Source organism: Sander lucioperca, chromosome 2 (assembly GCF_008315115.2).
Source record: "Sander lucioperca isolate FBNREF2018 chromosome 2, SLUC_FBN_1.2, whole genome shotgun sequence".
Taxonomy (NCBI): Eukaryota; Metazoa; Chordata; class Actinopteri; order Perciformes; family Percidae; genus Sander; species Sander lucioperca.
In genome coordinates, this window is record NC_050174.1 from 36,251,539 (window position 1) to 36,268,003 (window position 16,465).

General features: G+C 42.0%; 1 protein-coding gene across 4 annotated transcripts in view; it reads right to left on the reverse strand.

Moving 5' to 3' along the window:
- Nucleotides 1-16,465, reverse strand: part of adgrv1 (adhesion G protein-coupled receptor V1) — a 170,583-nt gene that overhangs the window by 12,721 nt on the left and 141,397 nt on the right. For all 4 annotated transcript variants that reach the window (XM_035996730.1, XM_031305029.2, XM_031305028.2 and 1 more), the window contains one exon: nt 8,713-8,834. In XM_035996730.1, the coding sequence (XP_035852623.1) occupies nt 8,713-8,834 (122 nt within the window). The remainder of the gene's footprint in view (nt 1-8,712; nt 8,835-16,465) is intronic.

Below are 16,465 nucleotides of genomic sequence, written 5' to 3' on the forward strand. Positions count from 1 at the left end.
CCCAGCTCACCGAACTGCAACCCCTCTCCACCCCGACTACGACTCGATATCCTGTCCATAAATACTACAAACAGGATTGGTGACAAAACGCAGCCCTGGCGGAGGCCAACCCTCACCTGAAACGAGTCCGACTTACTGCCGAGAACCCGGACACAGCTCTCGCTTTGGTCGTACAGAGATTGGATGGCCCTGAGAAGGGACCCCCTCACCCCATACTCCCACAGCACCTCCCACAGTATCTCCCGGGGGACCCGGTCATACGCCTTCTCCAGATCCACAAAACACAGACCGGTTGGGCATACTCCCAGGCTCCCTCCAGGATCCTTGCAAGAGTAAAGACCTGGTCCGTTGTTCCACGACCAGGACGGAATCCGCATTGTTCCTCTTCAACCTGAGGTTCGACTATCGACCGAACCCTCCTTTCCAGCACCTTGGAGTAGACTTTACCGGGGAGGCTGAGAAGTGTGATACCCCTGTAATTGGCACACACCCTCTGGTCCCCCTTTTTGAAAAGGGGAACCACCACCCCGGTCTGCCACTCCTTAGGCACCGTCCCCGACTTCCACGCAATGTTGAAGAGGCGTGTCAACCAAGACAACCCCTCCACACCCAGAGCTTTAAGCATTTCTGGACGGATCTCATCAATCCCTGGGGCTTTGCCACTGTGGAGTTGTTTAACTACCTCAGCAACTTCCACCAGGGAAATTGACGACAATCCCCCATCATCCTCCAGCTCTGCCTCTACCATAGAGGGCGTATTAGTCGGATTTAGGAGTTCCTCAAAGTGCTCCTTCCACCGCCCTATTACCTCCTCAGTTGAGGTCAACAGCGTCCCATCCTTACTGTACACAGCTTGGATGTTTCCCCGCTTCCCCCTCCTGAGGTGGCGAACGGTTTTCCAGAAGCACCTTGGTGCCGACCGAAAGTCCTTCTCCATGTCTTCTCCGAACTTCTTTCACGGCAGAGGCTGCAGCCCTTCGGGCCCTTCGGTACCTTGCAACTGCCTCCAGAGTCCTCTGGGATAACATATCCCAGAAAGACTCCTTCTTCAGTCGGACGGCTTCCCTGACCACCGGTGTCCACCACGGTGTTCGTGGGTTGCCGCCCCTTGAGGCACCTAAGACCCTAAGGGTATAGGGGATAGATATAGCTAAATAGATAGATAGATAGATAGATAGAGAGAGAGATGGGCCAAACTGGTTACAGCAGCAGGTATAAGACACACACATCCATACAGAATTACAAAAAATAATAATAAATAAAATACCAAACTTACTCGTCACATGCACACAGTACACTGTAGTGGAAATCTATTTTTGCATTTCAACCTATCCTAAGTGTGAGGAGCAATTGTAAAAACATAAGGATAGATTGTGTTGTTTCAAGTCATACTGTAGTCAGGATCGATTATTATTAAGCAGTGCTTTGCTGTTGCACTAGGCCTTAACATTTCTTTCACATCATTATTAGCACCACGATTAATGGAGAATTACTTCACCATTGGTCCATGACATCATTGGCACCCTGGTATTTCTGGTTCCTTCACTTCCACGGCATTACCAAATCCTCTAGGTCAACAGCACCAGGCTGTGAATTACCCCAAAACACCGCAGTGTCAAATACCATGGGGCCATCCCGTATTTCACAACACCCATCACAGGGCGATATGATGACGGCAGACAGAGATGGAACGCACAGGAGAGCAAGGCACAAATGTGTGAATGTGCGTGCATACAGGTGCACGCAAACACACAACCCATCCTCACACACAGAGCAATCATAGAAGGCATGCATGGTCTATAGATATCGTCACCGTCGGGCAGAAACCTTGTATCTCCATATTTCGTCATTTTAACCGTTTTTTTCACCAGAATGTAATGCTATTGATCACCCTTTACATCTGTCTATGGGTTTTACAAATATTTAAACAGTAACAAGGCGATTTCATCTGACTTTGTCGAAGGTAACTAGCTCAATATAATGTCAAATTAGCAGATTATTATTATTATTATTTTTTTTTAAGATTACTTTTTGGGCTTTTCCGCCTTTATTTGATAGGACAGCTAGGTGACAAAGGGAGGGTGAAGACATGCAGGAAAACATCACAGGTCGGATTCGAACCCTGGACCTCTGCGTCGAGGCATAAACCTCCAAGTATATGTGCATCTGCTCCACCCACTGAGGCAACCCGGCCACAAATTCGCTGATTTTTTTTAATTTCCTGAAAAGCAACAGTTTTGAACCTACTAGATTTTTCGCCGGACAGCGACGATATGCTTATTCTAAATCAGGTTAACCATTTTTCTTTAGATGCTTTGTCTGTGATAAAGACACACCTACCAGAGAGATAATTTTCAATATGTCAGGCGAGCAAAGTGCTTAGTTTTCAGCAAGTGGCAGTGGGTGAGAACTTCCCAAACTGTCCAAACTAGGTTTTCTTAAACATCTGACTTTGTAAGAAGCAATTTTGTTACTATTCAAACCATAAAGCTGCATGTTACCAAACCACATGCTTCTGTTTTATGTCTAACACAAGAAACAGCAGATCAGACAGCCGACTAACAAAGGACAGTAAACTTTGCAAAGCGATCATCATTACCCATGTAACCGAGGGATATTGACACAGAAAAAGGATTATAAACAGCGCTGATGGTTACAATCAACATAACGAGGAACACATCAGGAACCGTAAGTGGAAACTGTGTGTTTATGGGTGCACTGTAAAACAGGAACATCCAGCTTGTAAAAAGGGGAACGAAGGGTTGCAAATAGATAACACATGGAACACCTCACAGGTCATTAGCTGTGCTTTATAGCTTGGTGATGCTTAATCAGGGAGGTACACAAACTGTCTGAGTGCTGTACATCCACTTAAAAAATGTAAACGTGGCCGTGCATTAATGTACCTTTGAGGACAAGTGTGAATGAGCTTCGAAATGAGAAATTAATATCATGTCCATTAAGAAATGAGACATTTCAGGGTTAGAAGCTACGTCAAGTGTTGTGTAGCGTAATTGTACCGTCTCGCATTTTCCGTAGGCCTGCATGATTAGGGCGAAAATATGAATCACGATTTTTTAGCCTAGAATTGATATCACGATTCTCTGCCACGATTTTTTTTCTCACAAAGTGTAATGTTTATTGCACACATGAACCATGACAAAACATTTTTTGGTAAAGACATTTTTTTGGTACCTATAGCACATTGCACATCACCTACGGGCCTGTAAACATAGAGGCTTCAATTAATACAGAAAATATAGTACATACTGACCATTTAAGTACAGTAGGCTACCAAAAATAGTGACATATAACACAATGAACTAAATATGGCCCAGATACAGGCTCTATCTGAACTCCTTGAACATGTCTTAACATAATTAAAACATGTTAATGTCAATGTCAAATGCTTTCAATAAATTCATTGGAGAAAAAAAAAAAATCAAAGTCATTTAAAAATTAAATCGCAAACAGGGGTGAATCGAGATTGCGATTTTAGAACGATTTATTGTGCAGGCCTAATTTTCCGGGTATGAAGTTAAGGAAATAATTGAAGCTTCCTTCTGTGAACAAAAGCAGCCAGGTGTTTATTCATGTATGGGTGTGTACTGTACAGGATGTTGCTTTCCGTGACTGCGGCTCCATCACAACACCGCTGTGGGTGATTAGCACAGGTCATTAGCAGGCTGTGCAGCTTTAACTGCCCTAGGCCTGTTATGTAAGTGTTCCCTGATCACTGGAGAGGCCACGTCTTTAGAGATGGAAAGCAACCGAACCTGAGGAGAGCAGGAGGGACAGGGAAGGAGGTCGGTAGAGGGGGGAGCAAAGCTTGGCTCAAGAGAAAGCAAAAAGGGACCATGAGCAGAAACATTTGGAGGCAAGAATGACATTAAAATTGGATGAAGTGTAAATCCAAAGACGGGAAAAGGGATTAGAATGTATTAAATTGTGATGGATGAACAGGTCAAGGAGACAGAAAGTAGAGTTGGCTTCAGAAAAAAGTACAGGTAAAATCAAAGGAAATAAAAAGCCCACAAAGTCTTTGAACTGACTCGTGTGGGAGTGATGATGTTGATGGGAACAGTGCCATTCTTGTTTCAAACTGGATAATTGATGCAATATTCCCTTCAAGTGCTTTGTGTTGTGTGGCATTCATTTTCTATGCTCATAAAAGCAACAGATATATTTCCCCTAAATCCTAATTGTTTGCAGGCTTCGCACAGCTGCTTGCATGTGCGTAGACACCCGTGGGCCTGTGTCTTCTTTTGTCGTAATAACACACAGATATTCTGTGTCCTATTTATAGGCGAGTACAAAGGTTAAATGAGGAAGCGGGGGTGGAATTGGATTGTAATGGAGCATGGTGCTGTTGTGGATGTCTCTGACTATGACGATACAAGGAGGTAAGGTTTACCGGCAGAGGGGCCTCCGCAGGAGGAGATAATGGGGGGTGGTGATTTGATTATTGTCATCTAATTCAGCCTGATGTGGCACAGATGTGGAACCAGAGTGACAGTGTGGTATAAGCGGAAAACAAGGGATGGAAGGAATAAGAAAAGAAAAGAATGGCGATATTAATCAGCGCAAATATGATCCGTTTCACAGTTCGGTTCAATGGAATACCCTGATGGAGACTAAAGGTTGCTTTCTACCAACACAGCGCTAACCAAATATAATCTGTACTCTGCAACACAAACACAGTTGTGCACAGCTGTAACATCTGCAGCTGTTTAATGGTGTTCAGTAATCAGCTGTTGGGAAACGTGCCACACAACCACATCAATAACAACAGCAAGGTAAAGATGGAAAATTCTCCTAATGGAAAATTCATGGCGTTAAGGAAACAACAACAACTGCTCTACTATACTGCAGCAGAGACCTACAACGACTTCCAACCTCAAGGCAATGAACACAATGGAAAAAGATAGCATGAAAGACCTAAATAAAGGATAAGATAACATATTTAAATAAGCCGCTCCTGGAGAAATAACTTGGCAGAAACATGCAGTGTAGTTATGCAGCACTTTAGCCTGTACAACATACACATTTGTAAATGAATGCAACAACGTTTGGTTGAAGTCTTCTTGTGCAACATATTTTAAAAGCATTCTGTAAATAGCTCTTTAAACAGAATTTCCTGCAATGGCACTCAACACAGAAATGAACTACTTTCATATCTTTGAAGGCCTGCATCTGTTATCAATCATGACATCATTTTAGGTCTCATTATCAGTATCCCAGTTGCTTTCCGTAAACTTTCATTTAGTCCTAATGGAAGACCCACAATAACACAAAAAAAACACCTCTAACTGTGACTCTTTCCCCCTTCACAGCCAAATTAAATAAGCTTGCTCCATAAAATGCATGCTCACACAAATCTAATTGCAACCATGCTTGGTTCATGGCAACAGAGTATCTTGGCAAAGCAGTGCTTTGTGAAAAGTGGGTCAGCCGAGTTTGTTTACTGCTAATCAATGTCCTTGGACACGCTTTGGCTTTGGGGATCTTCACCTGTCAGTTCCACTCTAATGAATCCTTCCTTATGCCTACAGCAGACCCAGACCAAACCCCAGAGGCTCCCCTTTTAGTCTGAGCTTTGAGGTTTGGAAATCAATTGCCATAGTTGTTCTCTAAAAGATTTCTTTTTTTCATTTTAGTGAAGGCTGGGTTTGAAAAGTTGGCTACGAGGGTCAACTTGTCGCCAGAATTCATCCGGCTTTGAAGCCAAGAGCAAACTGGATATAATGGGAGATAATCTATTAGGTTGACATGATGAAGTCCTTTTATGTTGTATTTCCTATCTCTCAGTAGAAATGTAGCTGATTGCTGTAATCAGCTACACTGCCGGCAGCAGGAAAGGGACGAGAGTTTTATACGTGATTTTGTCCTCGGGCAAGACACTGAACCCCGAAATTGCTCCTGATGCCGCGCCATCGGTGTGTGAATGTTTATCTGATGAAGTGGCACCTGGCCGCAGCGAATGAATGTGTGTGAATGGTGAATGATTCCTGTACTATGTAAAAGCGCTTCCAGGTAGTCGTTAAGACTGGAAAAGTGCGATATAACTACAGTCCATTTACATCGGAGCATTGGAGGGAGAAAACTGGGAGGCCTCAGGGGAACAGAGGTAGGGCTGGGTATCGATCAAAATTCTTCGATACCTGAACAATACCAATTTTTATAAAAAATCATTTGAACAAAAGGAAATAACAAAATTGCACATTACGGCACAAATCTTTTCATTTAATTTCCAGCTCCTACTACGTGAAGCCCGTCTCTGTGCGTATCGTAGAGTTTTTCCTGAGTGTCTCTACAATGTGTAATGTTAGACAGCCAATCACAATCATTATTAGATCTTGGTAGAAGCATGCTGATTGGCTCACTGACTCTGATGAAATTTACTCCTTAGGTATTGAAATTGGGTATTGAATGACGAGGCAGTTTTCGATACTCGATACTAAGGAGGCAATTCGGTCGGTGCCTAAAAATGATCGAATTCAGTACCCAGCCCTAAACAGAGGGAACAAAGAACTTTCATCTGAAGTGTTTCTACAGGGTTAAGGCAGGTTATTTACCTCAGTCAAAAGACAAATTAAGCTTGTGCCAGTAAAAAAATGACAAGTAGAAAAACAAGTTTAGGAATGTAAGAAATTAATGGTCACTCAATCTCTCGGGACAAAAAGGAGTGTGTCACAGAACTAAAATAATTGATAGACTTGGTCATATAACCGATGACCACTGACTTTAAAGAGAACCATCACACTATTGGTCCACTGAAGAAACTGACCACATGATGTCACAGAGTGGGACAAACTCTATTGGAGCTCATAAACAAGTGCGAAGTGCGACATCGACTGTTGGCGTTGACATCACTTCCCTTCATTTGTCACTTTACCAACAGGAGGAGTTTACTTTGGTGCAACACTGTTGTCTTTGGCATGTGGATGCCACATATCACCACTGGTTACCACAGACCTGTTATGGCACACTTTACAGGCAGATGGTGTCTCTCAGAGGATGACAGAAGAGACCGCAACATTTATAGACTAGACATGAAAGAAAAGAGCCTATTGTGCCAGAGAGAGTGAGGTCCGGGGAGCTTCCTGGATGTCTGTGCAAAGAAGACATTTTTGAGTCGTTTAAGATGCAAGACATTTCCACATAACTACACATTACTCTGTCTTCAATTAATTAACTAATTAATTAGTGCTAGGATTTAGAGCTGCAAAGATGTATTGATTAATCGATTAGTTGTCACTACTACTTAATTAATCGGCAACTATTTTGATCATTCTTTCCCTTGACAGGCAATGGAAATTAGCATTAGCTATAAATGCTGTGATGCTGTACTTTGGAGATTTGTTGTTCAAATGTCTATGTGGTAGCATGTGTCCGTATTAAATAAACATATTGATTAATCGGTTTGAGTAATTTTTTTGAAATAAAGTAAAAAATCTTTGATTCCAGCTCGTTAAATGTGAATATGTTCTAGTTTCTTCACTCCTCTGTGACAGTAAACTGAATATATTTGAGTTGGGGACAAAACAAGACATTTGAGGATGTCATCTTGGGCTTTTGGAAAAAAACTGATCGACATTTTCTGACATTTTATAGACCAAACAACTAATCGATTAATTGAGAAAATACATAGCATTGTATGACTATAAAATTGTACTTTCAGGTAAGGGAAAGACAGCAGGCTTTACAACTTTGTGAAATTATCACACAGAAACATTTTTTCTTCTAATCAGCCATGTGCAACCAAACAGTAATGATTCCAACATTATAAAAAAGAATAAACTAAAAATAATCCAGATAGTTATTATGATGCAAACTTTTGTCATCTGTGTATCAAAACAGAGAGTCGTCTATATAATGTATTACAGAGTTGGCCATGGAGAAATGTATTCGGTGATAGGAACCAGAGGTATCAGTTGAGTTCAACCTATATTCATTGATAATTGCCTGCTATCTAACTCTTTGAAGTTACAGTAGATAGCAGCGTACAGTAAATGTCAGCTGTGAAGAGATATGGAGTTATCTAGTGCTTCAATGAAGTCCTTTCTTTATCTCCTCTGATACTTGGAGTCGGAATAAAGACACAGAAAGCAAATGAAGAGAGAGGCGAACAGAGAGACAACAAACAGACAAAAGCACAAATGGAAAGCTGAGAGAGAGAGAGAGAGAGAGAGAGAGAGAGAGAGAGAGAGAGAGAGAGAGAGAGGCTTCAAAAAGATGTGACAGTGATAACCCACCTCTCTCTCTCTCTCTACTCCCGAGGATCTTTTTGCTCTGCCTCGGCCAACACATCAAAGCAGGGCTTCAAAGTGGGATGAAGTAGCCTTCATCACTCTCACTTTCTAAGTCAACAAAACATCAATACACACACACACACACACACACACACACACACACACACACACACACACACACACACACACACACACACACACACACACCTCCAGTAGCCCAAGCCTACATCAACACCACTACGTTTTCAGGGTTAAACAGCATTTTAAACAAAAACGATCTCCGTCCACACAAGCGTTTGGACTCCGTATCAGAAATGATCTCCGTCCGTATTAACATATCTGACAACTCATATCCCATGACTGGGTGTTCTCATACACTGGCCATACTGGGTACTGCTGTTGATTGAATGTATGAATAAAATAACTGTAAGGAACAAATAAAACAAGTCAATGAACTTACCAGCAAGCAGTTAAAGATGACGTAGAGGATGAGCATCCACAGGGACCTGTAGGCCATATGGAGTCCTGCCCACAACCAGACCAGGGAGATGAGCAGGAACAGGTAGAGGACCAGCGGCACCTCTGGAGCACAAGGTAACAACAGCAGAGGATTAAAAAAAAAAACATGTGCACAAGTTAATCTATCAACAACTAAATAAAATACTGTACATAACTGAACATTATTCGTGTTATGACTAACGTTTAACATGATATAAATGATTCACACTGCATGCTTGAATCCAGATGTTAATGCATGATGTAGTTTATGGGTGATATACAGCACACTTTTATGTTTATTCGTTGGGGCGGTAAAAAGGGAGGGTTGGTGTGTGTGAGCCCGGAGCGAGCCTCAGGAGCTGTTTACTGAACCGCTTCTTACAGTCCCAGTTCAGCATCGGTGTATAGCCTTTCTGCTCCACAAGTCTTAATGAGTACACATGGTCCACTTGTGGAGTAATGTGGACCCTGAATAAAGACCAAACTGGTGTTTGGTGTACATTGCTAGTGAGCAGAAACATAAGGTTGGCTGAGAAGACCTCAGGCGCACACAGATTTTTTTCTTCACATCGTGCAGACACACACACACACACACACACACACTTGATTTCACCGACGTAAGAAGTCCCGCTATGTCTTGCACGGCCCTGTGAGTTTTACATGTGGGCGCACACACACACACACACACACACACACACACACACACACACACACACACACACACACACACGCTTTTAAATGTTTGAGCAAGTGTTTGCAAGATAAGACGAGACCACAGAGAGGTCTTTCTGCACGGGTTTCTAAACTGAGCTCTCATGTAGCAACTGGTAACCCACTCTGTGTCAGGGCTAATACAGCACTGTCATACAGGCATACAGTTTGTCATGCTGCACAAGTAGAGGTGAATTCTGTGCCTTTATTTATAAAATATATTATTGACAGTTACATTTATGATCATTTTAACCATTGCCCCTTGCACTAGTCATGAATCATGATGTGGGAGTCTCACACTGGAGTGGAGACTGAAATAAGGCCATTGACGTATCCTTGCACCTCATCCATATCAGGTCATGATGTTCCTCTCAGCTTGAAAAATAATTCCCTTACCTAATATTGCAACGGCTAATTAGAGGACAAACAAAATGAAAACTGCCAATCAGGAGCAGCCTGAGTCAACTGTCAAGAGTGACTCATCACAACAGAGAGAGAGGCCCTGATACATTAAACAGCTCTTTATTATCCAGCGTGTTTCTTTCAGGAGGAAATAATCTAGAAGAACATGATGGAATCAGCTGTTGACTAAAAACTGTATATTTTTAAATGAACGTGATCTGTATAAAAAAAGAGAGTTTTACAGAAAATGAGAAAAGAGGCTCCACTTCATGCACTTCATTAGGAATAGACCGATTATTGTCCCAGGCCGATTATCGGGCCGTTTTTTTTGGCAGTTTGCAGATTATCTGTATCAACGTTTTATTAGCTTGATAACCGATAAAGTTAATGAATTAAAAAGTGGTCTACTTTGGCTCGGCTACAGCTCTGTGTCTGTCCCTCTGCTTCGGTTTCCCTCACCACTGAGTCTGACTTAATGTCCCGCCCACAACACTATCTGACTCTCTTTTACTGGGTATTATGTTGAAAGTTTGTAGTTTATTAAATAATTTCTTAAAGCATTTAAACAAAGTTTTGTGTTGGAGTTTGTAACATTCCAAAAATCTTAATTTTGACTTAAAGATTTTCACTGTAAATGCATATCATGCATATCATAAATGCATTCCAAATATCGGTTATCGGTTTCATTAACAACTAATAATCAGTATTGGTATTAGCCTTGAAAAAACAGTATCGGTCGATCCCTACACTTTATAACCTGCTTGTTCAGTTTTTGTGTTATGCCTTGTTCACACTACACGACTTTAACCGTAATTTTCCACTCGCTGACAGTTTTTGAAGCTCCCAGACAAAAGCCCCAGATCAGAGGCAAATATGTAGGCTGGGCTCTCGCAAATCGGTGCTCGAGCGCGTTGTGTGTACCGCTCAAAGACACGAGCCAAGATAAAAGCTTGCTGGTGCCACTCAGACGCATTTCAAACCTGGACCTGCCAGGGAATTACAGCCAATTAGAGCGCAAGACATGGGATGAGGGGAAAAAAGGGGGAGGGGACACCTGTACTTTACTATATGTAGTATTAAGTTGTTGTTGTACAGGCTATAAATAGTGAAGACGTGCTGAAACGACAACACGCCCTGAACTGAAAAGTAAAGAAGGATCGAAAACAGGGTTTGAGAACTCAGAACTAAAAAACCTTAAACCTAAACCTAAATCATTAGACCTAAATCATTAGCCTGTTGTTGTTAGCTCAAGGGTAGTCTTGCTTTGCCAGACCATCTACATGCTGCAGAGAGCGGAGGAAGGTCTGGCTAGTCCACACAGCATTCTGGGATGGGAGAAAAAAGTGCTCTGGCTTATTGGCATTTCTTTAATGCCAAATGTCTACAACCATACTGCATTTCTGTTGCTGCAATTACAGTAAACAAATTGAGTGATTTACTCAAGATATTCTGTGAAATACTTAGACTTTGTCTGGTTTGGTAAAGAGGCTGGAATCTGCACCTGCCCACCACTAAGATCATCCTGTGTGTCTGAGAGTGTGACGTAAACATTGATAACTTTCAGCTCTGGTGGGGTTTTCTGTACCATGGCCATACGGAGCACATTTTAAAAAGTTCACAATAAGATTAATCTAATATATTACATAAACATAAATGTATTTCAAGGCAACATCTTCAAAATCAATTGTACCTCAGACAGACATAAATGCTTCAAATCCAAAGGGAAAATTCAAAATGAGACTGCTGAGTCACTCTGTAGTCTGCTGGTTGGGGTTACATGGGACATACTGTACAGTTCAGTTCAGTTCACAAGTAGGATGGAAACACAGGGCACTGGCCCAAGGTTTGCAAAAAAAAAGCCTTCACACTTAGGTGCCAGTTCCACTCTGCTCCGAGTGCTGCTCCTTATCTCACTGCAGCTTTCCTCTGGCTGAACCTTGTTTAGCCACATTTCCTTCTTCTCAATTTTTTTTTCCTTTTCATGCCTCTCCCTTTCCGTTTGAGACTTATATCCTGCCAGTGTTGATTCATTTTTCCAATACTCTGGTCATTGTTTTCCCAATGCTTCAGCATCATTATTTCACACGTAGGGCCCTATTTTAACAATCTGAGTGCACAGGGTGAAGCGCATGGTGCAGGTGCGTTTAGGGCATGTCCAAATCCATTTTTGCTAGTTTGACGGTGGAAAAAAGGGCCCGTGCGCTGGGTGCATGGTTCAAAAGGGTTGTACTTAGTGTCTTCATTAATTCATAGGTGTTTTGGGCGTAACATGCAATAAACCAATCAGAGTGTCATCTCCCATTCCCTTTAAAAGCCAGGCGTGTTTGTACCTTGCTGCATTGCTATTGTGATGGCGGATTTGCACCGTAATATTTTTATTTGTAATGTGTAATGTGTGTGTAACAAGCATAGTGTGCGCGCTGTGCACGAGCCTAGGCACATTTTACTAATTCGCTGTTAAAATAACAATGAAATGCTGCGCTATTGACTTTAGACCAGGCTTTTGTTGGTCAATGGCGTGATCACTTCCCCCTGCCTCAAGATAGCAATACACCAACAATGAACCTGAACACACCTCCCTGTAAGACCAGCACGCCCATGGGCGCAAAGATGGGCGCAGGTGCATTTGCTATTTAAACGACGCGGGCGCTGGACGGGAAATTGCCAACTGCGTCGGTCTTAAACTAGCAAAGACACTTGCGTCGGGTGCCGGGTGCAAGATAGGGCCCCTAGTCTCTTTGCGCTTAGTCTACATCCTTGACGTTCCACTTCCGGGATTGATCCGGTGCCGCAGGAAATTCTGCCGGCTGCATGTATTTTCCGTTTCGTTCTGCTTTCTTTGTGTTGGAATTTTAAAATCGGTGGATTTCTGAGGACTATGGTTGACTGCTCCTCAGATCTCTGCAGGGTAAATCCAGACAGCTAGCTAGACTATCTGTCCAATCTGAGTTTTCTCTCGCACAACTATTTTGCAGCGGCTCTGTGCAGAGTTTAGCTCCACCCATAACAATTCTGATTGGTTTAAAGAAATGCCAATAAACCAGAGTATGTTTTCCTCCCATCTCCGAATGCTGTGTAGAGTAGCCAGACCTTTGGAGGAGGGTCTGGCAAAAGCTAGACTACTTTGCGCTCTACGCTCACTCTGGACATTTTATTTCCGTGCATGTTTCCTCAGAGTCGATACATCTGCTTCAGAAGCCCGTTCATCAGTTGCTTTTCACCGTTTTTTCTCAGGCCTCTCAAACTTTCTACTGTTTCTAGTCAGAGCAACATTGACTTTCTTTTTTTTTCTCTCCCTCTGTTTTTCTATTTTGCACATCTGTCTCTTTCTGCTCCCGCCCTGGTTTGAGTTTTCCAACCATGTAAGCACATACCAGTCTGTGGACAGGGCAGAGCTCCCACAGTAAGAACAGGTTCCCAGAGCCAAATGCTGACTGACTGTTTGGCTCGATATCGCTAAGAAGAAGCGGAAAGGAGCAGAGCAAGCACAAGTTTTCCGAAGTTACTGTATTGTATGTGTGCATATACTCTTATGTGTGTGTGAACATGCATGAATGCATATGTAAGCCTTTGCATAGACACGCGAGAGTCTCAGCTCTCTGCTAGAGAGATGCTAACTGATGGTCATGGGGATCTTTGTGTCTGGCGGAGCTAAGAAGTAAAACAAACAGTTTAACCGCCCAATAGGGGTGTGGATCTTCACTGGTCTCACGATTCAATTCGATTACAATTATCCTGTCAACGATTCAATATCACAATGCATCAGGATGTGTCACCTCCTCAATATTATTATATATTGCTACACATGGTTTTCATCGACAAATTCAAGCAGACAGATATATATATATGAACTCCCCTTTTAATTGCATCTGCTCTTAAAAAAGACTTCCTGAATGTAACAGAGTCCAAACACAGCAGACAAAAGGCAGAAACAAAATAAAGCAGCGAGCGGAAAATCAACAAGTAACATTAGTAGGCAATAATCGAATATGGTCTGTTTCAACGCCCCTATCCCCCAATAGTGAAATTTCTGCTCAACCCTATTTGAAGTGATTTCCTCTGGACATCAGGGAGCTACTTTTCTCCACAGGAGAACAGGCCCACGTTTTACATTTGACCACAGCTGGTTCCTGGTGTGAGAAGACAAACTGAGAGGAGAACTTGGGTTCAACAAAAACAGCCGGGGCAGAAACTCAAGACATCGCTGTGACAGAGAGGTCAGCAGATGTAATAACAACAAGCTGTAATGAACGTGGGTTGAACACGTACAGACACCCCACACACAAGTTATATGTGTGTGAACTAAGAACATTTAGGCACTGTGTTTTTTTTATATTGTTTAATCTGCAGATGATATACTGGTAGGAGTATTGACATTACTAAGAGTACTAAGGTTGCAAAGGTATGTTTTTTGTGTACTTTTATGGTATAAACACATACAAGGAATTCACAAGTACATTTGGCAATTTATAAAAAAAAAAACTAAGCCTAACAGTGCTCAGATCTTTTTGGCATTTTAGGCCTTTATTTGAGAGGACAGATTAGACATGAAAAGGGGGAGAGAGGGGGGGATGACTTGCAGCAAAGGGCTGCATGTCGGAATCGAACATGATTAATGAGGTAGGAAAGAAGAAAAAAAGTAGTTATTATTTTATTATTTAAACAAACCCAAGAGAAGTTCAGAGGGGAAATGTTTCTTTGGTGGATCTTAAACAACTTGCATACACATGAAATGTATAATAACAACTATTGTATTGTATAAGCTTATCCAATGTTTTTAAATGTAAAATCCTATACTGAAAAGTAACTAGTAATTATAGCTGCCAAATAAATGTAGGACAGTAAAAAGCACAATATTTCCCTCTGAAGTGTAGTGGAGTAAAGTATGAAATTGATTGTGTATGTATTGTACTTAAGTACAGTACTTGAGTAAATGTACTTGCACCACTGAAACCCAACACTCTAAATGTTACCTTCTAAAAAAACTGCATCTGCCTCATAAAAACTCAACTTTAATGCACTAGTTTGTGAGGAATTACGCCGCTAACATCAATTCTATCGTTCAGGAAAACAGGAAGCAGCCGCCTTCAATTTCAAAGTTATTGTCATTAGAATGCAGGAGCAGATTGAGGCTCTGTTGTTGTTTTAGTGGTTACATTACTCTGCAGTAATAATCCATGTTTGGTGACAGGCGGTCTAGTTATAGCTCAGAACAATAGGATTTTATTCCTAAAAACAAAAACTAATTATAATTATACAAATTATTCCTAAAAAGAAAGACAACATAATACAAGAATATGTGTATACAAGGCCATAACAAAAATATCTAGTAAAACCAGGTATGAGAACACTAATCCAGTCCTGATCCATCTATACAAGAGTTTGCATTTCAAGGCTATTAAAAATAGAAGCTATGCAAAATATAAACATGTGTTTGGCATCCGAATAAAGCAACTACACAGCCTCAAAAACACAAAGTACATAAAACAGCACTCTGCAATCAGACCTCCATCACATGTTTTTTTGTTTATTTCAACATTCCTGGCCAATCAGCAATTCAACAAGAAAAGTGAGAGTCTACTCACTGTATCAAAAGAACATCATGTTTTGCAAACACACCTTGTGGGCTGAGTGAGGGCTCTGATACGGTCTTACGGATGTGCTTTGAATAGTTTTGTTGTCAGTCCAGTTTATTTGTGTATTTGTTTGGCTGGCAAGCCTTGCATTGAGCACAAAGGAGTTCTAATCTTTGCTGAGGTGCAGGTACACGTCTGCAGGTTGGCACCAACGTGCTGACCGATATATCATATTTTCATCACCATTGCGATATAAACATGCATGATGAACACATCCCAAAAGACTGAAATGCGATGAATAAGGGAAGTCAATTTTATTTTGGGATGGGTACCGAAACCCGGTATTAAAACGGGCCCCAGGGATAAAACTAGTAATTATCATCAAGCTGCAGCTTCTTCCCTGCTCTGTGTTGGGGCTGAGCTCCTCCACATACACACACACAAACATACACACTCAGCTGACGGCAGATCAGAGAGGCCGCGGTGGAGACAGTAAAGTAGTCTCGCATTGCCAGACCTTCCTCCACAGCGCTGCAAAGGAGGGTCTGGCTAGTCTACACAGCATTCTGGGATGGGAGAAAAACGCGCTCCGGTTCATTGGCATTTCTATAAACCATTCACAATCGTCATGAGCGGCGGTAAGCGCCGGACAGAGCCACGGTGCCGCTGCAAAATAGTCCCGGGAAGGAACTTGTTTTGGTGGAACATGTGTACGTTCAAAGGTTGTTTTAGTCGTGCAACAGAAAACTCAGATTGGACAGATCTAGTCTAGCTAGCGGTCTGGATTTACCCTGCAGAGATCTGGGGAGCAGTTAACCATAGTCTTTATAAATCCACCAGAGTTTAAAATTCCAACATAAAGAAAGCGGAAGGTAACGGACCTCTGGCCGAAAAGAATTTCCGGCGGCATTGGAGCAATCCCGGAAGTTGAACGTCGTGGATATAGAACAACAGTAAAGTAACTCATAGGCGAAAGTGAAGACAGCTCGAGTTGGAGACAACTACGCTTGTTACTGTAAGTAAGTG